Source organism: Podarcis filfolensis (genome assembly GCF_964270895.1).
Source record: "Podarcis filfolensis genome assembly, chromosome: 6".
Lineage (NCBI taxonomy): Eukaryota > Metazoa > Chordata > Lepidosauria > Squamata > Lacertidae > Podarcis > Podarcis filfolensis.
The window spans coordinates 22,779,435-22,804,954 of record NC_139609.1 but is presented as its reverse complement, the minus strand read 5'-3'; the positions used below and the strand labels follow the sequence as shown (position 1 = coordinate 22,804,954).

Genomic DNA, 25,520 nt, shown 5'->3' with positions numbered 1-25,520 from the left:
TGGAATACCACAAATGAAAGGTAAAAGGTAAAGGTAAAGGACCCCTGGATGGTTAAGTCCAATCAAAGGTGACTATGGGGTTGCGGCGCTCATCTCACTTCAGGCTGAGGGAGGAGGCGTTTGTCCACAGACAGCTTTCTGGGTCATGTGGCTAGAATGACTAAACTGCTTCTGGTGCAACAGGACACTGTGACAGAAACCAGAGCGCACGTAAACACCATTTACCTTTCCACTGCAGCAGTACCTATTTATCTACTTGCACTGGTGTGCTTTCAAACTGCTAGGTTGGCAGGAGCTGGGACAGAGCAACGGGAGCTCACTCTGTTGTGGGGATTCAAACCACCAACCTTCTGATAGGCAGGCCCAATAGGCTCAGTGGTTTAGACCACAGCGCCACCCGCGTCCCTTTTTCACAAATGAAAAGGCACCCTGTCAAGTCACTGTCCACTGCATCTCTAGAGATCTGAATGGAAGAACAGGACCACAGGGAAGAAGACAGTTCTTCAGGTACTCTCGGCCCACATGTTGTAGGTTAGCACCAGTGTAATCAATCATTGTTGGAAATGGACCAGTGGTGTTGTTTTAAACCTAGAAACACATGCTTTGCACTGAAATTTCTGAACTGTTTCCAAAGGCTGTCCCAGGTACAATACACTGCAGCAGTCTAGGCTGGAGGTATTTGGCAGATCCTGTCCTTACACTGCACCTGACTGCCTATGGCAGAGAAAGTTGAACATGTGAGCTACAAAGAGCAGAGTTTCAGGTCACTGATTGGCTACAGTGGGATTATCTCCAATTTTCTTCAGAGCTTGACTTCTGAAACCTTCTGAACACTATGTTCACGGGTTCATTTTGGTAGCTTCAAGGTCACAGCGTTCAATTTTTCTAAGAACCCAGCTCCAAGTGGCTCACTCAGTCACGATAAGGACTCATACATATAAATTACAAAACTCAGAATGGTACATTGCAAAGCAGCTTAAGTTGTTATAGTAACCATTGTCTGCATTTCAGAATTTCAATACATTTTTATGATAAGTGCATGATAAATAACAGACAGAAAACAGAAATGAAAATACAGATAACATAACCTGCTGGAGACTCTGCAGACAGATAAATTAAATATACCGAAGCAGGTGAAGAAATGAAAAATCTCAGGAATACAGTCTTCTATGTTAATGAGTTATATGTTGTCAATATCATGTAGTTAGCATAATGTCAATGCTTATTTGGAGGCAGGGAACAATATGGTCATATAGGGAGGGAAAGTGGAGCTTAGAACACCGGCAAAATATCTATTGATAGGATTTTGTGAAGATTAATGAAATCAATTTACAGCACAATTCTGTACATATATACTCAGGCAGAAGACTCACTGGGTTTAATGGGACTCCCATGTAAATGCACATTGGACTACACAGCTTCAGTTTCATACTGAAGAATGGTGTACTAATATGGCAGATGTAGCCAGCATGGTGTCTTCCAGAAGTTGTTGTACTACAATTCCCACCATCCGTGACCTTTTACCATGTTGGTGGTAATCAATGGCATCATTTGCACATAATGCTAAGCCATGCTTTATTAAATCATGGCTTAGCTTTCAGTGCAATCCCTGGCCCGTGGCTTAATTATACTTTCTTTACTGTCAACTAACCATGATCAAAAGCCATGGTTTGTTGTTGGCTTATGAAACTTGGTTTGTTTTACTATGACTTGGTGTTATGTGCAACCCAGCACCCGCAATTAATAGCAGTTTGATTTGCCTGGCTGCCATAGTTGCTTACCAAAATGCAAAGGCAATAAGGCAAGAACAGCTGGAAAACGAACCCAACTATGGAGAAACAATCCATGGTTTGTTTGATTGTCTGTGGAGCAACTTGTGGTTAACTCACGGTTTAATGGTATGTGTGAACCAGGTCAATGCTGTGGATTGGAGGCAAGAAAACACTTGATTCAAAGTTCTATGTTACATAGCGGGAGCTCTGTGCTGTTTTCAGCACCAGCCAGGCATTTCATTTCATATTGTGATTTTTAATTCCATTCTCACACGCTGCAAACCCAGTGGAATTATTGAACATTTTTTCCTTTGAACTGTGGACCTCCTTGGCATACCACGGATGCACTTTTTGAAAATATCCTCAGTTTCAAAAGCTGATTGTCATTCAGTGTAGCAGGAAAAACAGGACCCTCTTGCGTTCACATAACTTGTTTGATGTTTCCTGCCCACAGGTTTCCTTTGCGACATCTGTTGGAGTTTTCCACGAGGACTAAAACTCTGCTTACTTTTGAACTCTGTAGTTTAATAATTCTTAGATAATACACAATATTTGCCTTTTAGATATAATTAAGATACAGAGGCACTGTCTATAACATGGCATTGAACCTGGGTCGGGGGAGATTCATATGAAGATCACAAAAGCTACTCCCCTATATCTGAGGAGCATTTCCATCTATGTATAGCAGGAATGGGGCATCAGTTTGCCCTTCTGATATTTCTGGACTCCAGCTTCCATCAGTCCCAGCTAGCATGGCCAGTGACCAAGGATGATGTTTGGGGGGGGGGTCTAACAACATCAGGAGGTCTGAAAGTTCCCCACCCCTGTGTTTTCACTTAAAAGTTGCACTTGACTAGAAAAGTAGCAGAGATCAGGAGTAGGTGATGATGAAATCTGATACGAAAATGGGAAATAAAAGTGCACTTTGTAAAGCAGAGCATTAGGGCACTAAGGTTAAATCAAAGCTACGGTGTGACAAACTATTTTATCATCAGAGGCAGCCCCTATTGTGTTCATGATGATCAGCTTTGTTTAACCCCTCTCCCTGGGCCTTAGGGCTTGATAAAGTGTGCCAAAAAATGTCATCGAGTTTAATTAAATTTCTGCAGTGCTCTATTGTAAATAGAGAGGGAGTATGCCAGGCACATATGCAATAGAAAGGTATTGGAGTGTGAAGAGCTAACATTATTGGATATGAAAAGTAATAATTTCTGTAATATTACTTCTCTCTTTCTTTAGAATTACTCACCGGAGCTCCCTTTTCTCCCGCTGGCCCAGGAGGACCCTGGGGACCAGGACGTCCAGGCAAACCAATTGGGCCAGCAGTACCTGCCGGACCACGTTCACCAGGTGAACCCTGCAATTAAAAGAAAAGACCACTGAACAAACTATTTAATAACCAGCAACACTGCACAGTTTAGGACAAAGACTGCTAAAAGATTGGCAAGTGCCCTAATTCTTCTAGTAAGATGCCCCCCACATCTCTGCTTTAAAAGACAGATGGAGAACCTCCAACCCATTCCAGTGGGCCTAATTTGGTCCATAACATTGTGTCTCCCAAGCCTTGGCTACCTGCCCCATACCTGAAGTTATACAACATGAGGGCAGGTAAAGCTGTGGGTGCAGAGGAACAATGGGGAGTCTTAAAATGTCCTCCTGGTCGTTCTTCAACAAGCAGGGCTTGCATTCATTCAAAGCCCTTTAATCTGGCACCAAATGCAAGCCTGGTTCCACTTGGAAGCTCCTCGTCCAAGACTTGCCACTGCCTGGGAAAAGCAGGGTTTGCATCCATCACTGAATTCGGTGGCAAATGCAAGCTCTGCTAGGACAGTCTCCTCTAGGATCAGGTCCAGGAAGTGCCAGAAAGCAGTGGAGTCTGGGCTCACTCCAGCATTGCTTTTTTCTCCATTGGAAATAATGCTTTTTGGCTCAGATTCAGGGACGGTATTTCACCATATCTCTTAAGATTTGCCTCTGAGTATATATTAGATGGGTAGTCACAGTAACGCCTGATTCCTGAATTGATGTCATTCTATGGTTGCAAAGATTTATCACATTCATATTTAAAAGTTTTAGGTATACAATTGAAAGAGCTAACAGCCAAAATACACATGGCACTTTTGTTGCTGTAATTGCCCTGCTCCCTGGTTTCCCTGCCTCTTCTCCCTGGTTTCAGTGGCTGGAACACAGGAAACTGTTTTCTGTTGAGTCAGCCCATTGACCCATCTGGCTCAGTGCCATCTCCATGTGGGTCTCTATACCTTCAGAGAGGAGTCTTCCTTGGCTTTACCCAGAGATGCTAGGGACTTGGGACTTTTTGCAGGCAGATCATGTGCTCAACCACTGAGCTACACCCCTTCTCCAGGGGTCTATATTTAGTGAGTTTAATGAGTTAAGACACCCTACTATAACACATGAGGCTTCTGAGGCAGTTGAAGCCTATACACCTGCAGGAAAAACAGGTGTGAATTTCTGGAGAAACCACCCATAATTCAGTGTTGCATATAGTTTGGCCCTCAGGTGGAATGTAATATGTGAAAGAGTCTTTAGCGTAAGGTGGGGGGGGGACTAATCTTCAGATGTTGTTAGTTTACTGCTCCTATCATAGATGATGGGAGCTGTAATCCAACATTTGGAGTGTCGTGTGTCCTGACCCCTGCTTATGTTGACCAAGCCAATGTTATTATGAAATTTGCCAGACACAAAATGTGAAATTTGCTTAACTGACTAAAAAAAAAAAAAAGTTGTTGACTTCTATGTTGATGTCCATGGACTCAGCTGCATTAGTCAAAAAACAGTGTTTTGAATGCAACATCAGACGGCACTGGAGAGCAAAAAAATATTTCTAAGCGATTTTCCACAGTGCTTTTTATCTTTTGTTATAACAATTTAATTTCTGACTTATTTACAGAGTTTTTCTCCGCTGTGCGTAGATACACCCTATTTGTGGGTAACACAAACTTGCTGATGCTTCTAGCAAGTTCCAAACACACTTGTATTCAAAAGACTTTTCTTTTTGCGTTTGGGCTCTTTGAATTTAAAATGCTCTTTTTGTCTGAGGGAAGCTTGTTCTAAAACACACATAATGAAAAAGGATGTTTGTTTGTTTGCTTGTTTGTTTGTTTGCTTGCTTGCCCCTGTGCTCTCTTTCCCCCCTGACCCAGCTGATCACATGCCTGAAATACCCAAGTCAGAATGGCAGGGGATGAGGGCTGGCCTTAAATATTCACACGGCATGACTGAGAAGCATAGAAAAGGATTAATGCTGCTTTGCTTTGATTAGGATTCCCAGGGAGTGAGAATTAAATTTCATGGCAATTAGAATCTTACCCCACAGAGGGGAGCTGGTTTGTTTTCACAAGTTGGTTGAGAAATGAATATACATGTTCAAGACTTCAAAATCAAGCAGAAGTATTTCCCCAATGGAAATTAAAAATAAAACCAATGAGGTAGTGGTCTTACAGCATCCTCTCTCCCCTGTGTGTATTTTACTGAGGTTTACTGGGAACTGACAGCTAAGCTACATGATCAAGAAACTCACAGCATGACACTTGACTATTCAGGTGTCTAAACAGGAAATACCTACATAGGAGGAATGGGGCCATGAGGCCCTGCCCTCAATATCCCCATGCACACAAGTCAATCTCTCTCTGTTCCTGGCCTTCCCATGTTGAGTGAGGAATGTCTGAAGGGACTTCTCTCTACCCACATTCAGTTGAACATGAGTTGATCCATCCACAACATTGGGAACGAAACTGCTCAGAAGCTTCTACTCATCTTCCAACTGAACAGAGCAGGAGTTCCCTTCCAACCTTTCTCCACTCTCACAACCAGCAAGGCTGGATAGACCATTTACTAGCAGGGCAGGGCAGACCATGTGTGGCCCAGTGCTCACTATAAGGGTTGCTATTTTTTCTTCAGGCATGATACCTGAACAGAGGCGTTTGTGCCCCACCAGATTGTGTACAAGTAGAAATCACAAAGGAAGGCTAGCTTACATATCTTCACCCTCATGTTCCAGAGAGTTGTTTTTATGTTGGACAGAACATACACACACACACACGGGACCTCCAGCTCCTGTTAAAAGTGGTACAGTCCAGTATGACCTGCATCACGTTATTCTATTGTTTGTGTGTTGAGGTCTCCAAGCCACCCCAATAACTAACACATCACACATAATTTTTGTTTAAGGTTATTGGCATAATTTTGGCCACAACTTTATTTAAATTCATAACTGTGAGTGGTTGCTTAGGCATTGGTTCCGACTATCTGTCCCCCCGTCTAGGGACAGAACTGACTTCCGGATTCCAGCAAAAGCCAGTAAGGGAAAACAATATTGGGGAGAAAATGGAGCCGGGCACCAGACCCTCACCTCTCCCCGCATGCTCCCAAGGGCTTGTGCAGCCCAAGCCCCATGCCAGGGACTTGGACAAAAGCAGGGCAAGCCCCTGGATTCCTTTAATGGAATTCCCTTGCAACACCAGCATTGGAGGGGTAGGCACTTACCCCTCCACCAACCAATTTTTTAACCAATGCCTAACCGCAAACCTTACAAGTTGTGACGATTTGCTATGCACTAGGCAAAAACCAAATGGCTCCAGCCAATCAGCCAAATGGACAAAATTCCTACAAGGCCCCTGCCCCAAAAGCAGGTGACCCCATGACAGGCATAGCAAGTTCAAGCGCAAAATCCCCAGTTCAGGGAGGGTAGGTGGGTGATCTGGTGCACGCAACAAAAGAGAACACCCAAAGCTGCGTGCCCAACTTTGAGCCCAACCCACAAATTGGCAACATCGAAATCTCCCCAGAAACACAAGTACCCAATCACAGCCTGTGGCAAACCAACAGATCTGCCCAGCAAGAATGGGGTGGCCTGCTAGACCCCATCGCAACACGTGATCTCTATTAAGGAGAACATGCTTTGTGTCACTCTGCTTTTACTCTCATTGTACTGGGAAAGGAGGGAGGAAATGTCTACTGTACTCTACTCTGATGTAGCAATTTCACACCACACCTCCCTAATATTGGAGGAAACTCAGCTCTTTACCACAGACCAGAAGATTTGGTACAACTTTCGATGTACAACAGCTTTTCCTGGTTTCCTGCTCTTCAGACTTTCTGGGCAAGAATAAAGGTGCGTATGAGAGAGAAGCACCAACATCTGCAATGACGGCAGAGCCACTAGATCAATGTTGAAGTGTATTATCATGAAAGTAATGTCACATGTCATGAGGTTGTCATGAGCACAATGATTTTCAGCATGCAACTGGTGTAGGATTCTGATCCAGACTGGGAGCATGTTCCAGATCAGGACCCCCCCCCCCCGCTGATTTTTCTTGAAAACAAAAGTGGATAATTTAAGAACACTCCTAATCTGGATCAGGGCCCTGCACCAGTTTCTTGCTTTCCCTCTGTGTGTGCACCTGTGTTTTAAAAGAGTGAGTAATGTAACTTGTAGTTTGGGCCAAACTTCTATGTATTTCAGAACGAAAGGAAAGCTGGACAGAATTTCACAGCAGTCTTTCAGTACAGTAGGTTCTTCATTTTCCTGCCACTAGAGGCTTCTTATCTCTCCCCCCACCCCTTTATAATTTCTAATAAAACAAGAAAACAAGAAAATACCATTTGTCTCCTGCTGATAACAGCAGGTTTCAGATGGGCCAATATGTTTGTGTTGATAGTTCCTTCTGTTTGTCGACTCATAATTACTAGGGAATGGCTATTGACAGAACTGAATGACATTCATTTAGATACTGTTCACAAGAGCACATACACATAAATAAAAAAGGAAGTCATTTTTTCATACTAATATTTTTTTCATTGTCCTTCAAGCAATTCTACTTACAATGGGACCCGGTGGACCTTGTGGACCTTCTCCTCCTTTCAGACCAGCTCCACCCTACCAAAAGAAGGCATTATTTGTCATTATTACCATCGTCACTATTTGAAGAGTGACGCACAACATTTCAAAGTGTTTTATTTCATCTGTTCTATCTACAGAACATGAATAGTCTATGGGCTATTTACTGCAGAACCCTTTGCTTGTTCTACCTTACGGCAAAAGAAAGAAAGAAAGAAAGAAAGAAAGAAAGAAAGAAAGAAAGAAAGAAGAGAGGAGCGATGTTGACTCCCAGGAAAGTGTATACTGGACTGCAGGTCTCCCTAGAGCAGCTGAAAGTAAAATAAAAATAGATCACTCCTCCTCTCTCCTCTAAAAGTCAAAATCTTTTTTTCTAAGCTTTTAACAAAATATACATTAATTAACAATTTTCTGTCTCTTACCACTTCTGACAATTACTTAACCACTAACCAAGCCTTTAAGACAGGCTTCCTCAAACTCGGTCCTCCAGATTTTTTGGCCTACAACTCCCATGATCCTTAGCTAGCAAGGCCAGTGGTCAGAGATGTTGGGAATTGTAGTCTCAAAACATCTGGAGTGCCAAGTTTGAGGATGCCTGCTTTAAGAGCTAAGCAGTCAGTATACTGTAAACTGGTGTTTAGGACTGGGATGGACCACCTATTGAGTCCGAGATGTTGGATCTTCCCTGGCAAATCAAGCCAGGAGACACCACCTCCTGATTAACCATATCATCATTGTCTCCCCCCCCCCATCAACGGGGAGGACAGGACAGGAAATGGCACCTCAAGAAACTGACAGAGAGCAATGCCTGAAGACACAATTAGTGCTGTACATTTAATAGACATTCATAAATTGATTTTTAAATGTCAGAAGATAATCTGTACTGTACTTTTTATATTTTAAAAAAACCCTTAAGCACTCTTTGTGGACCTTGTTCTCTTAGCAGTTAATATAACAATGTGCTGACACCAGAAGTAACTCCTACTGAGGACTTAAAGGTAAAGGTAAAGGGACCCCTGACCATTAGGTCCAGTCGTGGCCGACTCTGGGGTTGCGGTGCTCATCTCGCTTTATTGGCTGAGAGAGCCGACGTACAGCTTCCGGGTCATGTGGCCAGCATGACTAAGCCGCTTCTGGCAAACCAGAGCAGCGCATGGAAACACCATTTACCTTCCCGTTGGAGTGGTACCTATTTATCTACTTGCACTTTGACATGCTTTCGAACTGCTAGGTTGGCAGGAGCAGTGACCGAGCAATGGGAGCTCACCCCGTCACGGGGATTCGAACCACCGACCTTCTGACCGGCAAGTCCTAGGCTCTGTGGTTTAACCCACAGCGCCACCCGCATCCCTTCTACTGAGGACTTAACCCCATGTAAATAGGGTTAGCAACACATCCTTAATACTGTACCTGAGCTCCTGGCAGGCCTCTTTCACCTGGGAAACCACGGAGTCCTGGAGGTCCATCTTTCCCAGAGATTCCCTGAGGACCTGGATCACCCTAAGGAAACAGATCAAAAACAAATTGCAGGCAGTTCAGCCATGATTTCTCACATATGCTGGATTTTAATGGCAATAAGATTCTGCATCCACTCACATGGCAAGTTCTGAAAATCCTGTCAAATTTAAAAGAGCTGATGTTCTTTTTTTTTAACTAACCAATAAAGATCTGAGACGTGAACATATGCTAAGGCATTGACTTTTATGAGTAAACTCTCTTCCTGAACTTGTTTATCATTGTTCTTTTGATCAAAGAAGCAGTTACATGACTTTTCATCTCAGCCATAATCAATCCAATGCTAGCTTACCTTTTACGTGAGGTTCGGCACTCCTAAGCACACAGTCTCAATCTTCAGTGCACCCATGCAGCTTCATTAACTGCACTTGCCACTGTTGGGCATTTCGGACCATTACAATGTAGACCCATTTGGATGCTAGGGAGCATCATTCTTCCAGTGTTGAAGGCCATTCCCTGCACTAATTCCCACCACCCGGGGCGGATCTACTATAAAACTAATGAAACTTAAGCTTCATGGCCCCTAATCCCAGAGAGCCCCCAGAAGCTATTTTCGTCTGCTTTGCTTAAATCTTGGGGGTCTAGTAGACCTAATCTGAGTTGCATTGATTTGAGTCAAATTGACAGATTTTGTTGCTGCATATATTTCCATCCCAGGATTTGAGAGTCGGTAGCACAGACATTGTGACGGTATGGTGATCTGTCATGGAACAACCCCACTGAAGAAGACAACAGTGGCTAGCTAGACCTCATTGCTGGCTGCCAAGGGGTTCCCAGAATGTAGGTCCGCCACTACCCACCACTCAACAAAGTTAGATCTGAAGTGAAGTAACAAATCCCATGTGTATCTCTGAAGCTGTGGCAAACTGCCCATTCAGATCAACACACAAGAAGATATTAGTGTGTTTTCATGCATCCAACAGAAGTGCACACGCCAGCACTGATACCTTAGCACCTTCTTTCCCAGCAGCCCCTGGAAGACCTTGTTCACCTGGTGGGCCTGGAGGACCAGGATGACCTCTCTCACCTATTGGGCCAGTCTCGCCAGTGGGGCCCTAAGAAACCAAAGGAACAGCATTAATTATCCCGTGCCACTGACATATTCCTTGACCTCCACTTCCAAGAGGAATACAGATAACCAATTTTCTTGTCATGTTCAAATGGCCTTCAGCATTTAAGATCTCCAAACACAGTTGTACCATGAAAGCATCCTACTCCAAAAATGGTCAGGACATGGTAGTTCTATGATGGGATAGGGGAGAAATGAGATTCAAAGGTGAATCTTCCTAATTTGCACCTTCTGAAACAATGCACAAACCAAAACGCAGCCAACCTTTGAAATTTTGCAACGCAGTTCTCCGGCCAAGTAATGTGCACAAAATGCATATATCAGTGGCCAAAAAATTTGCATATAGTTCACTAGGAAGGGATTGCACTTCCACCAAGCATTTTAAAGGGGCTTTCAGCCACATGGCACTGACGTTACTAGTTCTGAAATGCTGTTTTTGGAAATGAAGAAGGCAAAAGGCAACCCCTTGGACCATCTCATTAAGTATGTTAGCATGTTTGTACCATGTTATGTTTTAGGATTTTCACTTTAAAATGAAAACAGGTAAGATGGACTAATTCCCAAAGGTACTGGCACAGAACAGAGATGGGCTGATCTATCCATATCTAGCTGTGATTGCTGAATGGTAAGAATTTGAGGAGAGATGGGTCTTTAGTGCTGTGGCACCTTTCCTGCTCACTGGAAACTCCACATCCCAGTTTCTGCCATTCTTCATGTGGCGGTGAGTGGTCTACACCCTTCCTTTCTGATGCACATGGCCCAAGTGTCCAGCAAATGTGGCTAATAGCATTGGCTTCGAGTTACAAGAAAGGATAAAACACCAGGAAGAACTTTCTGACGGTAACAGCTGTTAGACAGTCTCCCTCGGGAGGTGGTGAACTGTCCTTCAGTGGAGGTTTCAAAGCAGAGGTTGGATGGCCATCTTTCATGGATGCTTCTGTTGGGATTCCTGCATTGCAGGGGGCTGGACTAGATGACTCCTTGAACTCTACAAGGCTATGATTCTATGTTGCCATTGGTCCGGCAAGTTGGCAAACTGGTGTACAGTTACGAGGAAGTGTGCTGAGATATATTGTTTCTATTGTCTTGGGGTAATAGGAAGCCTAGCTAATTATGCAGGCTCTCTCTTATCTGGGAAGGACTCCATCAAGTAGCACTGCAAAACCCTGATTAATAGGCCTTGCTTGGATTCTGATGAGGCAATCCAAATTCAGCTCACTGCCCTCAGATATACATTTGGAAGCAAAGCAGAAACAAATGCCACTGATTCCAAAGTGTACTAAGCACTCTGTAAGACATTAGTTTAAAGGAAATTTAACGCCGTGTTTTGCCACTACATTTCCATTACTCCTATTTAAAGATAAAAATCAGAAACATCAACACAGAATGATAATGGTGTTCATGATACAAATTCATGTGCAAGCTCCTTCTAAGTTTGGCTGTACATGGTGCAATGCATATATTTTTTTCCTGGTGACAGAAAGCAATGGGCTATTTATCTTTTTAAAAAGAAAGAAAATAAAACACTAATACGATGCAAACAAATTAAAAACCCTCGCAAAGAAAGCAAATGCACAATATACCAGTCCTGAGATGGGATTTCGGTTACCTTTACTAACATTCAAAGGCAGCCTGGTCAGGCATTGGAAATTAAGCTTAGTCAATAAAAGTCGAGAAGGAGACACACGGTAATTCAGATAAAATGGGCACTCAGTAAGATGCCCGCTGTTTCACTTCACTGAAGTGTTGGAAGAAACACAACAAAAATGATTCATACAACTCCTGTAGTTAAAGCAGAGTAGAGAGAAATTCAGAGAGGTCTGGCCATCTAAAAGCTTTTCTTTAAGGGCTTGTTGCAATAGCATTTCTAGTCAAGCCACACTCTGTGATTCCAAAAAAATACTATGGGTTAGATTCAGAGTTCCCATAAGTTGAAGTTAAGTTCATGGCACCCTTCTACAGAAGGAAGGGTGGAAGTTTTTTTTGGGGGGGGGAGATGGACATTTCTTCCTTTCCCCTGCAGCCCTGGTCTGGAAGGTTTGGAGAAACTCTTGAACATCACATAAGTAGCATGGTATGCTTCTGGAAAAAGGGCAAGTCAGGGTAAATTGACTCCCCATGGTCCTCCCTCCAGAGGGAGCTACCACTAGATAGAATTGCCTTCCACAAATTAAAGATGCCCTTCCATTTGTAGAAGGACAAGTCTGACTCTGACCTCCTAAACTGAGCATGTATAGGTCTCCACAAACCTTCCATAATCTCTCGTAGGGTTGCTAAAAAAACCCATGGTATGTTTTTAAACTTGTCCACTAATGTGAGCAGGGTTTCCCATGATTTACAGATCCCACAGATTTCTTTTCAGGCGAATTTCTGATAAGCATGCAAACCTCATCTGTTTCAGGGGACTTGCTCCAAAGCAAGTCCACCCTGTCTCAGTCCTGACTCTTGAACCAGGACACACCATGGGACAGATCTGTGATTTACTGCAAGCACTGGGTTCAATCAATCACATTCTCTGTCTCACAGTTTGCTGCAAGCGATAAACATGCTTTATAACATGCTCCAAGGAGTGGCCACACAGATCTTACTGTGTAACTGTACATAAAATGGGATGTACAAAACAACATTGTGCAGAATAGAAGATGGCTGTCACCATTAATACATGGGGACAGCCATCTTCTCTATTATTATTATTATTTAAAAATTTCTATCATACTTCATTTATAGATCTCAGGGCAGCTCATGACTTAAAAATACAAGATAAAAAACAGTTACCCAGGAAGTGACAGCACATCAAGATGTGTGATAAAAAAGCATTTTTTATCCAGTGTGGCAGATGCCACACTTTGAAGCTGCTCTTAGCAGCTTTATCCTGTTGAACAAAGAGAGAGAGGAGAGAAAGAGAAAAAGAGAAAGAAAGAAAGAGAGAGAGAGAGAGAGAGAGAGAGACAGAGAGACAGAGAGAGAGAGAGAGAGAGAGAGAGAGAGAGAGAGAGAGAGAGAAGAAAGAAAGAAAGAAAGAAAGAAAGAAAGAAAGAAAGAAAGAAAGAAAGAAAGAAAAGTAGGGAGGGAGGGAGGGATGCCTTGGACCAGGCATAGGCAACCTTTGGCCCTCCAGATGTTTTGGACTACAATTCCCATCATACCTGAGCACTGGTCCTGTTAGCTAGGGATCATGGGAGTTGTAGGCCAAAACATCTGGAGGGCCGAAGGTTGCCTATGCCTGCCTTGGACCATCTCATAAGTAGCAGCTACCATTTCTTACTTTAGTAAAACAACAGGAATTTCAAAAAAAAAAAATCTGTGTATTTCCTCCCCATTTAAAACTCCACATGGAATAGTGACAAAACAGAATTGCTTGGGGGCACATGTGGGCATGAGGCAAAAACAGTCTTGGTCTGAACATTCACCCCACTGGTAGACTGTGTCATGGGTCAGCTTGAAAGAGGTTGCTGTGTGACAGGCACAGCCAAACTAAAGGGGCTCTCCACATTTGGTAAAGCTAAAGTTAGGCAGAAACATCATACCTGAGGTCCAACCACGCCACCAGGACCCGGGGGGCCAGTCTTGCCTTGGAAACCCTAAGAAACAAAGCAGACAATGGTTACTAATACTGACACTTCTGCACATCACAAACGGCTTTTAACTGCTGAAGAGATGAGAAGCATGAAGTACGGTGTCAAGGGAATCGTCTTTCCCCCAAGAATAAAGACTGCCATTTCTGTTATTACTGTGCACGCTTGAATGTAAAATATTGAAGACTCTTTCAAAGATCTATCATTTCCAATCATTGCGAGCTTGGCTCCTCCGCTAGCGTGGTTCAAGGTGGCAGCATTCGCAGGTCACACTTTCTGCAAAACTGATTAGGGGGCTGTGATTGCACAAATGATATTGCTCAGATTCAGTTCAAATATATGTTACAGACATCCGCACAGATGTGTTAAGAGCAGACAAGCAAGAACAGCTATACATAGATACACTTAAAATCAGACTGGGACCGACAGGTAGATGATGCCTTAAAGGAATGGAAGGAATACCAAATGGAGGTAGTAACTGAGATGAGAAATCAAGATGTTGATTTCCCCCCTCTTCCCTCTTTTACAAAAGGGGACCAACAGCTTGTTTAACTGCTTTCTACATACCCCAAGTAGGAACGAGATGAATTATCTCAAGAGAAATTTCGTTGGTCTCATCAAAGCCCTTCTAGTTCCACCCCACTAAATTCATTTGCATGTTTCACCAGTGTAGGGGCATCCAAATCGGCCTTGAAATTTTGCCGTGGGCAAAATCCAGCAGCACCTCTGAGAAATTTGGTGCAAATACAACTGGAGATAGCGCTGCAAGATGGATGCTCTCCTGCAGCAGAGTGGCGAGCCGCACATTTAAAAGAGCTCAGCAATGCTACAAAGTGATGGATTATATATAAAAAGAAGGGGAAAGCACACAAAGACTCCCTAAGGCGTGTTTGAAGGCACATTGAGTGTCTTGATGATCCTTTTAAGGAAAAGTTTTTGCAAAAGAAGCAAACGGCCCCCTGAGAATTGCCGGGAGCCAGAGGATCCTCTGCGCTAATGCTCACTCAAAGCTGCTACTTCAGCAAAGCTGCACTGTGACCTTCCAAGAGCAGTCCCAGGCATTTAGCAGCCAACAAGGAATTGACAGACCTCCACTGCTGGCAGGTACAGAGTGCAATCTGCACTGGAGATGCCATGGGCAGAAAAGGAGCTGTGTTGCTTTCCCTGAGCAATTGATCTTCCCCGATCCCCTTTTTGTTAAGTATAATAGTTTAATGGACACTGAAATGAGAATGCTTAAATGTGTATTGGTGAAAAGGTTTTCCATGGGGGTTTTCCATGGGGCTATATTAAAGCCAAGGAGAGCACTCTGAGCTCTTGCTGAGTTGTTAATTAACTGATTGTTGTTCTCTGGTAGCTAACGTGTGAGTGTTGTAACCTTAGATCATGTGATGAAAGTATTGGGCTGCAAATCTCCATTTTAAAAGGGAGTGGCCATTGAGTCTTGTTCTCCCAAACTCCATGGAGTGAGGATGTAAATGAAGCTCTCCTGAAGGGAGACTAAACAGCCTAAGGCCAATGGAGGCTGGAACGGAGGCTGAGGAGAGAGAGATCTATATCTTTGCTTATAGATCTATTTGGATTATTTCGTATTTTGTAAGATGCTGAGCCTGTGCTGGACAGCACAAGTCATTGTATGGATATTTTGGTTGTATCTTTGATGCTTATGTTTTGTTTTGAAGATTCTGCCAGTAAAAATTTGAATAATATTTTTACGGGCTGGGACAATGATTTTTTCCGAAAGGAGCCAGTTCTTATGCTTCCAGTCACTTCAAACTGTGCAATATTAATATCTGCAACATAAACATTTGTTACATTGTGGGGGAAAGCAGCCTGGAGAAAGGATTAAGCATCTTCTGCACAACCTGCTCAGGTCTTCACTGGAAATCACAGCCGCCTCCTTGCTTTGTAGCAGGGCTGGATTAAGACCTTTAGAAGCCCTAAGCACTTAGAAGATTTTGGTGCCCCCATATATATCTAATTCAAAATATATCATTGACCTATATTATTACCTCTGTTATTACTATTTTATGATATATGTGTGTATGTGTGTGTCTATGTAATATTTTCATTTATCGTGGGAGGCTTTTTTTAGGAACCTGGTTCAGCTGCACTATAGTAATAATAGCAATATGGTCCATGGTAAATCTGGCAATGGAAAATAACCACGGTGCCCCCTCTTCCCTTGATACCCTAAGTGTGTGCTTATTGTGCTTAATGGTTAATCCAGCCCTGATTTGTAGCTAGGATTAGGATTCCAGGTTCATGTTGATTGCCAAGTGTCAAGTTCTATCCAAGAGGAATGAGCAGTGTACTAAAAACAAAACAAAACACCATATTGAAGAAAACAGATAATGCACTTACAGTTTCACCCCTCTGCCCTGGGTGTCCGGGCAAGCCATCCTTCCCTGGCGGACCCTGCAATTGGAAACATAAGCAATCAAATTATAGCTCTGAGAAGCAGATGCTAACCAAGTCTAGCAATCTTTGTGATAGCTCCAATCTGACAAGCTGGCTTTCAAGCATCCCACCGTGAATGCCAGCTGAGTGGCCAACCATTATTAAGCTGACTGCTCATGGTCAGGGATGTTCAGTTAATATTTGCTGAATGGGAGTTAATGACTGGAAATCTCTCTCTCTCTTGTCTGCCTTTGGAAGGGAACACCCTTTAGCCAATGCAACACAGGCACAGCGTTGTTGCATCTTGGATGGGAAGGCAGAGAGAGTGAATCAGAGAGCCAGAGGGGGTTTCTTGGGGTTGGAGTTTAGCTGGACTGGAAGCATCTAGGGCTAGGGGCTGCAGGAGGTCGGAACAATTGCTTCCTTAAGGAATCTAATGCACTTTCTGTGCCTTTGTGCGCTGCCAGCTGTGCGGGCCCATAGCTTCTAATGTGACCTACTTCTGTATCTGTAAATAAGTCAAACAGTAAAGAAGGTACCAGAAAAACCCTGGTGCCCTCTCATCCAAAAGAGACAAAATAGTACATTTCTGCTGCCTGCTCCTCATTAATTTATTACCTCTCCCCAATTGCACAACGATTTCTCCTAAGGCAATCCAAATTCACAAGAATGCTGGTATCTTTGAAAATTGTACTTTGCTCAACCCCGATTTGATAGAAACTGTTTTAAAAATGAAAACTTACGGAATTTATCAGTACAATAAGGGTGCGGGTCTGTGATATTAAAATATGCAAAACAAATGCAAAAAACACCCCAACATTATGCAAGGAACCAAGGGTGGTTGATGACATCTGAACATGTTACACAACAGCATGCCATAATGGAACTCTGGCCGTTCTTTCTTTCTTTTCAATAAAAGTCCGTTTTAGGCGCTTTGGAAAGTATTTCTGCTTAAACATTTTACTGACAGCCCCTTCTCCACTCCCACCCCCTAATTGATCCTGCCACCCACCCACTTTGTTTCCATAGGGCAAATGCAGATTTTTGCTCTGCAATGTAGTGATGGACATATAGATCCCTAGAGTGGGAGGTAATAAAAGTGAAGCTGGGAAGTTACGTCTCCATGTGACATTCTGTCAAGCAAGGATAATAAGAGCAAGGGATGCTGGATCAATATGATTTCAGGTTCAGTACATTCTGCACACCAGGACAAACCTGGTCTACAAGCGAAGCTCAAACAAAGGCCGAAGGGTTGTATTAGGCAGAAACAAGCAGTTGATTCCATTGGAGCTGATCAATTCCACGAAGGTAAATGGGACCCTAAAACCTTTGAAAGCCTACACATTATTCCAGGCTGGTGGATACTTCAGTTCCATTTATGAATGCAACATTTTAAAGACAATAACCCAGTTAGTGCATGTCGTACACTTGTTTTGGTAATAGTCTGCCAATAGCGGATATAACTTTCCCATTAACTTCAGCATTTTTCTTTCCTTTTGGGACTGGGATCGACGCAAGATGGAGAGAGACCTCTAGTGGCATGTGGTCATCCCTACAGAGAAAAAACATTTTGCAGATACGAAAGAGGCTGCCACCTGGTTGGGATGATGACAAGTTTTCAAGGAACGTCTTTACCCTGCAAACTGCCTTGTTGAGAGCTTGCACAAAATTTTCAGCAGCAAACCAGGTGTGCACAATGAAGGCTACAAATTGCATTGTCAGGGTTATGTTACACAGAATGAGGAAAAGCGCATTTCAGCTAAGGTTGCAGGAAAAGCAGGAGTCATATAGCACACTTTTTAATACACTGTAGCCGCACAGAACAGAAACTCACCTTATATACGCTTCTGATTTTTTTTTTATACAGCTTCAGTTGTTTGTTCCCAGACATGTCCTATCATTGTTATCAGATTTCCCAGCAAACACTTTTGCCTTTAATGTTTGTTTCATTGTAGCAGCAGGTTGGTGGCAGCTACAGTACTTGCTAAACAGTTTTACCTACTTCATATACAGTGGTACCTCGGGTTAAGAACTTAATTCGTTCTGGAGGTCTGTTCTTAACCTGAAACTGTTCTTAACCTGAGGTACCACTTTAGCTAATGGGGCCTCCTGCTGCCACCGCGCTGTCGCCGCATGATTTCTGTTCTCATCCTGAAGCAAAGTTCTTAACCCGAGGTACTATTTCTGGGTGAGCAGAGTCTGTAACCTGAAGCATATGTAACCTGAAGCGTCTGCAACCTGAGGTACCACTGTACCAGGAAAAGCGCTATTGAGCCGCTCTGAGCTGATCTTTCTTGAGGAGCAACTGTGCACAAATAACACAAGCTGCAAACCTTGGAAAGGCAAGAACCTTTAAATTCAGTGGGGCATAGGGAGCAATCCTAAGTCTCTCCATAGCCTGGTGGGGCTTTATGGAGTGGCTGGGCTACTGCCATGTCTGCAGCCCTGGTGGGCTGGAAAGTGGATGAGGGGCAGCTGGGAGCTGGCACAGTGATCAGGTTCAAATTGGGCCAATGGTGTCATATGATAGCAGCCGGGACATCTTGGGATCCCTGCCCCCAAAAGCCTCTTTGGCAGATGGAAGAGGGAGCTCTGCATCAGATTTGGCAGCAGATAGAGAACCCAACAAGACTAGATGGAGGGATGTCTCTACTCAATCCAACTGCCCAGCCTTGCACAAAGGGGGTTTAGATCGTTCTGCCATTCTGTGCAAGGATGCCCAGGGATCGTTACGTATCCATCTAGAAGAGAGGATATATGAAAAACTGGCAACCCAGAGACTGGAATTGGAATAAGGAATCTTCTGGCCATTGTTCTTCACGAACACTTCTGATTGTGCTTAACAACCAGTCTTTATTTCTGCATCCCATTTTCTGAATAAGCATTGCATTTATTTTAAGAAAATACTTACAGGAGGTCCCTTTGGTCCAGGAAATCCAACAGGCCCCTGGGGTCCTTGTGGGCCCTAAAATCGATCAGAAAAGCAAAAGCAAAACAACAAAAAATGTTAGCAGCAGCAGCAGCGGTGGCATGGAGAGAGCACAAATATTTTGGAGAGAAACTTGTGATGCAACCAACCTGTGGGAGATGTTAAACTAATGCCTGCCCATGGCTGATGACAAGGTGGGGGCCTCAGTGAAAAACGTTTTTGTCTCCGCAAATATATTCAAACACACACCTAAACATCTGGGCAAAATTATTTGTGTACAGATGAGACAGTGCAAGGCTTGTCTCGCTATGTTTAGCATAGGATGTGTCGTTTCAGGACAATGCCAGTGGCCAAATTTCTGTAAGCAATTCCAGTTATTAATTTGGTTACAAAAATAAATATTACCTAGGATCAGCATTAGAGCACAATCCTATGCATGTCTGCTGAGAAGTGAGCCCTACTGAACGCCACGAGACTTAGGCAGCGTACAACATACATTCAAAGCACACACATACTGTACAAAATCCTGTGAGCTGTAGTGTGTTAAGGGTGCTGGCAATTGTAACTCTGTGAGCAACTGAACTACAGTTCCCAGGATTATTTGGCAAAACCACGTCCTTTAAATAGGTATTTTATTATCATTAACCTTTATTACGGTCCAGAGACCCAGCAAATCGTTACAAAGCAATGCACAATTCATACAGCCTACCTCCAGGTTAAAGAAGCATTTTGTTCAGAATATAGGGATCATTGGTTCTTGAAACCACCGCTAAAAACTTTGCCACTGCTAATGTTCTAGCATTTGTCCGGTCTTCCAATAGGAACCTGACATAGTGAGCCTCTGATTTGCCCGGGAAAGGTACCAGCAAGGGTAGTATCAGTTCAGCCCTGGCTTGCTCATATTTTGCACAGTGCAACAAAATATGTTTTATGGAATCAATGTCTTGAGCACACGAGCAAAGTCTGTCCTGGTAGGGAACTCCTCTCAACCTGCCATCCAACACTGCAGAAGGAAAGACGTTTAGTCTGGCTTTGGTGAAAAGCCTTCAATAATTTGGTACAGTCAGGTTTTTAATGTAAGATGTTAACTTAAAGACATGCCCATATTGTACTCCTACTGCCAGCGGACTACAGACTGTGTGTGATTGAGATCGCAAGTCACTGTGTGCATTATCCCATAATCTTTGCTTTAACGTCTTTAGGGCGCCTTCATAACCCAGGTAATAGAGTTGGGGGGGTGACAGACCGATAGAGGTGGCTTTTCTAGCCATGGTTTTCTGCCATTTGCTGACAAATTCCTCATTGGTGAGGTGTTGGTACAAACCCTTCCCTACATCAAACACTGAAATCCTGAGCCAATGTTTTAGGGCAGTCCACCACGCTATAGTTGAAATTGGGCATTCACCAGCTTCTAACAGAAGTATGGAGTTGGGGACACAGTTGGGTACCTGCAGCAGAAATTTTGCCTGAAAGCCATCTAGCTGTGGCAGGTCCCCATTTATGCCAGACATTTGCAGCATATAAGAGTTGGGAAACGGGTTTTGCGTTGAAAACCCTTAAGGCTGCTGGAACATATTTGCCGCCCTTTGTGAAAAAGAATCTGAGTATGGCTAGCTTTGTAATCTCCGCCTTTTGAAGGGAGGTTTGCCAGTGGTGCTTCCAAGATCCTGTATGATGGAATGTATTTTATTATGTTTTTCTATATGTTGGAAGCCGTCCAGAGTGGGTGGGGCAATCCAGTCAGATGGGTGGGGTACAAATAACAAAATTATTATTATATGGTGTGTGTGCAGCCTTCCTCCCAAGTAATTTATTCTGTATCCAGTGTACTCCCACCACTGGTTTGGGAAGCAGTATATATACAAAGTTAGCCATAATCCATATCTATGTTGTTGTTCCTTATGAAATACTGTGTTTTGAGGCATTTCCCCAAAAACCAGCTTCCACCTGAATCGAGAAAAACCAACAAACCAGCTTCATTTTAAGCCAGGAATGTGTATGCAGCCCACATACAGAAGCACAGGTTATTTTAGACATTTCTGCACCTGAGGCAAAAGATGTCAAAATTATATACCTTCCTGCTATTTATTTTTTTAAGTTAAGGTTCATGGGAAAGTCAGCCCTGTGACTGCAATTCCTTGTGAAGTGTTTCTCTGCTGCTCTGGTGAAGAGGACAGAGTATCTCGGAGTTCTTTGAAGTTCTCTTGTTGCAGCCTGGCATTGAATGAAATTCATGGTGAGAGTCAAATTTCAGCTGCCTCTTGCAGCAGCTGGAGAAACTCTTATGAGGAATGTACATGGAAAGGATTCTGCATGCATACGGCCTAGGACCCTTGTCCCTACGGGACTGCCTCTCCTGGTATGCCCCACGGAGGACCTTAAGGTCTGCAAATAAGAACACTCTGAATATCCCAGGCCCCAGGGAGATTAGACTTGCCTCGACCAGAGCCAGGGCCTTTTCAGCCATGGCCCCAGCCTGGTGGAAAGCTCTCTCACAAGAGACCACGGCCCTGTGGGATTTGACATTTTTCTGCAAGGCCTGCAAGACGGAGCCAGGCCTTTGGTCGGGGTTCAGTCTGATTCTTTTCTTTCTGTATAAGAAGAAGCATTAAAGAGGCCCCCTAGTCCGCTCACAGGTCCTTTATAAGACCAGTGATAACAGTTGGCCCTGGAGAATGTTAACCACTCTCAATTTTACCAGTGGGCTGCCATCTGTCCAGATTTTAATTTGCTCTGAACTAATTTTAAGATGTATTTTAACTAATTAATTGCCTGTTTTTATGTTCTTATGTTCTGAAACTGCCTTAGTTTCATGATGTTAGTTTCCGTGAGCACGGCTCTGGCTGGGGAGGGTGGGGTACAAATAAATTTTATTATTATTATTAATTATTAATTATTATTATTATTATTATTATTATTATTATTATTATTCAAGGAGGAAACGACAAAAAAGGCAGGAAGCAGACCTGGATCCTTGTGGAAGTGCAGCTAGCATCTATATTTGGTTCATGCTCAGCCAGGTGGCGGCTAGGCAGAGCTTTTATGGCGAGATCTACAATTCCTACACTCAGCTGACAGCATTACAGCTCAAAACAAATTAAGGTTCAGAAAACTGCTTATGAAGCAAAAACAAACCAACAAACAAAAAACACATTTGCCTGAAGTTAGAATCACCTGAAAAGAGGAAGCGCATATATATATATGCATATATATTGCTCAGATTATATGAAAGAGTGCCCTTCCCCACATTTCGAAGTAAGGCACATAATATCACATGCAATCATGGTTTGTTGTTATGTATTTCCCTTTTATGTTTTTGATCATCAAAGTATGACACTTCTTAAATATAATTGGTCTTAATTCACAAGTGTTTACTGATTTCCGGTCCTTGGGATGGATGGGTTACATTCATTCATTCATTACATTTATACTCTGTACCTAGGAAATTCAAGGCAGTATACATAGCTCCCTCTCCTTTCCAATGTTATTTATCACAACAGTCCTGCAAAGTAGGCAAGACTGAGAGCTAAAGTTGCCTAGTGAGTTTCATGGAAATTTGAACCTGAGTCTTCTCAGTCCTAGCCTGGCACCTTAACAATTACACTACACTGCCTCTACAAAAACAATAGGAAAACAATGCATTGAAATACCAGTTTCACATTGTTTTATATTTTATGCCATTTTAACTTTATTTTCTGCCTGTCCTTTACCATTCCTGAATGGTTCAACAAGAGAGAGAAACCATTCAACTACTGATAAAAGTGCCCTTTAAAAATTGGATGGGTTTTTCTGCTTTTGTGTGTGAACAGTCTCTTCTAGCAATATGTAGTGACTAAGGAATATTTTCATATCAATGATTTTTTTACTGCATCTTGTTAACTCTGCCTTCCCCTTTTCCTTATACACCAGAGTGCCTTATTTAGTTCCTTGGCTCTATCAAACTCAGTGTTTATATACTTGTGAATACAAACATGAAGCAACATGAGAGGGGTAAGTTGTGATTTTGTTTTGGTATCTTTTTCCTTGTTTGTACTGGTTGTTCTACACTGAATAATTTAAAAAGAAGAAAAAGAAAATAAAAAATATAAACATGAGGCATGGTAAGTGTAAAGACCTGTATACTTGCTCTGCATTGGAAAGGAAAGGTCAATGTTACATGGATATTTTGTCTACTTTGTATTTGTAACCCTCCTTAAGTTATGTTAAGTATAATGTGAATGCCTAAATGTGTATTGGTGAAAAGGTTTAACATGGGGTTTTCCCACAGAGCTATATTAAAGCCAAGGAGAGCACTCTGAGCTCTTGCTGAGTTGATAATTAACTGATTGTTGTTCTCCAGTAGCTAACCTTTGAGTGTTGTAACCTTAGATCATGTGGTGAAGGTATTGGGTTGCAAATCTCTATTTTAAAGGGAGTTGCCTTCATGCCTTTTGTCTCAGGGCTCTGAGAAGTAAGGACATGTAAAAGACCCTCCCTGACTGAGAGAGAGAAAACAGCCCCAGGCTAAAAATAGATGCTGTAGGAAGAGATAGACCTCTGCTTCTAGGTCTGTGGGAATTACCCATATTTTTCGCTCTATAAGACCACAAGACCCACCTAGTTTTTGGAGGAGGAAAACAAGAGAAAAAAAATCTGAATCTCAGAAGCCAGAACAGCAAGAGGGATCGCTGCACAGTGAAAGCAGCAACCCCTCTTGCTGTTATGGCTTCTGGGATAGCTGCGCAGCCTGCATTCACTCCATAAGACGCACACACATTTCCCCTTACTTTTTAGGAGGGAAAAAGTGAGTCTTATAGAGCAAAAAATACGGTATTTCACATTTTGTAAGATGCTGAGCCTCTGCTAGACAGTGCAAGATCTTGTATAGATATTTTGGACGTATCATTTGATGTTTCTGTTTTGTTTTGAAGAGTTCTGCTAGTCAAATTTGAACAATATTTTTATTACACTTCCTTCCTTCCTTTCTTCCTCAAACTTGGTGGAGCAGGGGAATGCTGTGGAAATAGTGTATGTAATGGGTTTATAAGCAGAGGTTGGATGGCCAACTGCCATGCATGCTTTAGCTGAGATTCCTGCATTGTAGGGGTTTGGATTAGATGACTCTTGGGGTTCCTTCCAACTCTGTAATTCCTTCCTTCCTTCCTTCCTTCCTTCTACTTTCAATATTCCCTCTCTTTTCCTTTCTCTTTCCTTTTCTCCTTTATCCCTTCTCTACGTCTCTATCCTTTTCTATTCTCTTTTTCTTTTCTTTTCTTTTCTTTTCTTTTCGGTTTGTGTTTTTATTTAGGTTAATGTTTTAATTTTGATTAAAAAAGTGATAATAGTAACAATAATTTGAGACAAGCTGCTTTATAAAATTCACCTGAAAAATCTTTGCAAACGTGCCTACAGATGAATAAAGTACAGTTCCTCAACAAGCATACCTGCATGATACATGTGCTTGCACACACACACACACACACACACAATTCCCACATTCACACTTGTGTCAGTCTTCTCACTTGGCCTCCTTGCAGGACATCCATTGCCCACAGGGACCACAAAGGATTATCACTGGGACCATAAAACGTAGGTGTTACGCCAGTCTTTGCCAAGCTGGTGCTCACCAGGAGTTTGGGAGTTGTAGTCCAAAAACCCCGGAGAGCACAGACTTGGCGAAAGATGAGCTGTGTTGAAAACTGAAGAGTGGCCTATTAACCAGATACCAGATTTTCCATGGGTTTCTCTAATGCATTTCTCTATGTAAATAAAAGGCTTCCTAAACCAAAGTGTTAGCATTCACTTTTGTGAAATGATCTTTTACAGCAGGGCTTTGATGTTTACCTTTGAATATTAATGCAAAACCACACAGATTTTATTATAGGGCTGAGGGAGATGTTTATGGAAAAGCTTATACAGTGTTTTGATAGCACTCGAGTAGGAAGAAGCAAATTGAATACAGAACCGAGGGGAGGAAAAAAAATCTCCCTTGATTGGTTCATTGTCAGTTTTTCTGTTGATGCTCAGTCTATTGCCAGCTGGAGCCTGGATTATCGCAACATGAGGCACAACAGGGTGATGCAATTAGTGTGAGGGAAGCTGTTACTTTCAACAGACGATATTTCAGTGCGCGAATCTGTTAATTCAAATGGCAGCGAGTGAGCTGGATCCAGTCTCGACAGTGGCACTGTCTGCCATGTGTTTACTGTGGTTCATCTATAGGCAATATGGTTTGGCAACTGCATGTGAAATGAGAAAATGTTCACATAAAATTGCAGTTGGCAGACTGGATATGTTCATTCTAAGTCTACAGGGGGCAATCTCAGACCCTCCAAGCGTCCTTAATTTCCAGGGACACTCCCAGATTTACAGAAGCCATCCCAGTTTCTGATTTGATCCCAGAATGTCCCTCCTTTTCTTA

At 42.8% G+C, this 25,520-nt stretch overlaps 1 protein-coding gene and 1 long non-coding RNA gene across 5 annotated transcripts in view; one reads left to right on the top strand and one right to left on the bottom strand.

Annotated features, from left to right (window-relative positions):
- The window catches only part of COL11A1 (collagen type XI alpha 1 chain), a 253,111-nt gene that overhangs the window by 66,025 nt on the left and 161,566 nt on the right, over positions 1-25,520 (bottom strand). For all 4 annotated transcript variants that reach the window (XM_083620394.1, XM_083620396.1, XM_083620393.1 and 1 more), the window contains 7 exons: positions 19,103-19,156; positions 16,156-16,209; positions 13,744-13,797; positions 10,095-10,202; positions 9,043-9,132; positions 7,618-7,671; positions 3,022-3,129 (listed from right to left, as the gene is read on the bottom strand). In XM_083620394.1, the coding sequence (XP_083476520.1) occupies positions 3,022-3,129; positions 7,618-7,671; positions 9,043-9,132; positions 10,095-10,202; positions 13,744-13,797; positions 16,156-16,209; positions 19,103-19,156 (522 nt within the window). The remainder of the gene's footprint in view (positions 1-3,021; positions 3,130-7,617; positions 7,672-9,042; positions 9,133-10,094; positions 10,203-13,743; positions 13,798-16,155; positions 16,210-19,102; positions 19,157-25,520) is intronic.
- Positions 1,047-7,685, top strand: LOC310765499. The gene is made up of 3 exons (XR_014549613.1): positions 1,047-1,133; positions 3,012-3,122; positions 7,605-7,685. It is a non-coding gene; the product is annotated as an uncharacterized lncRNA (long non-coding RNA).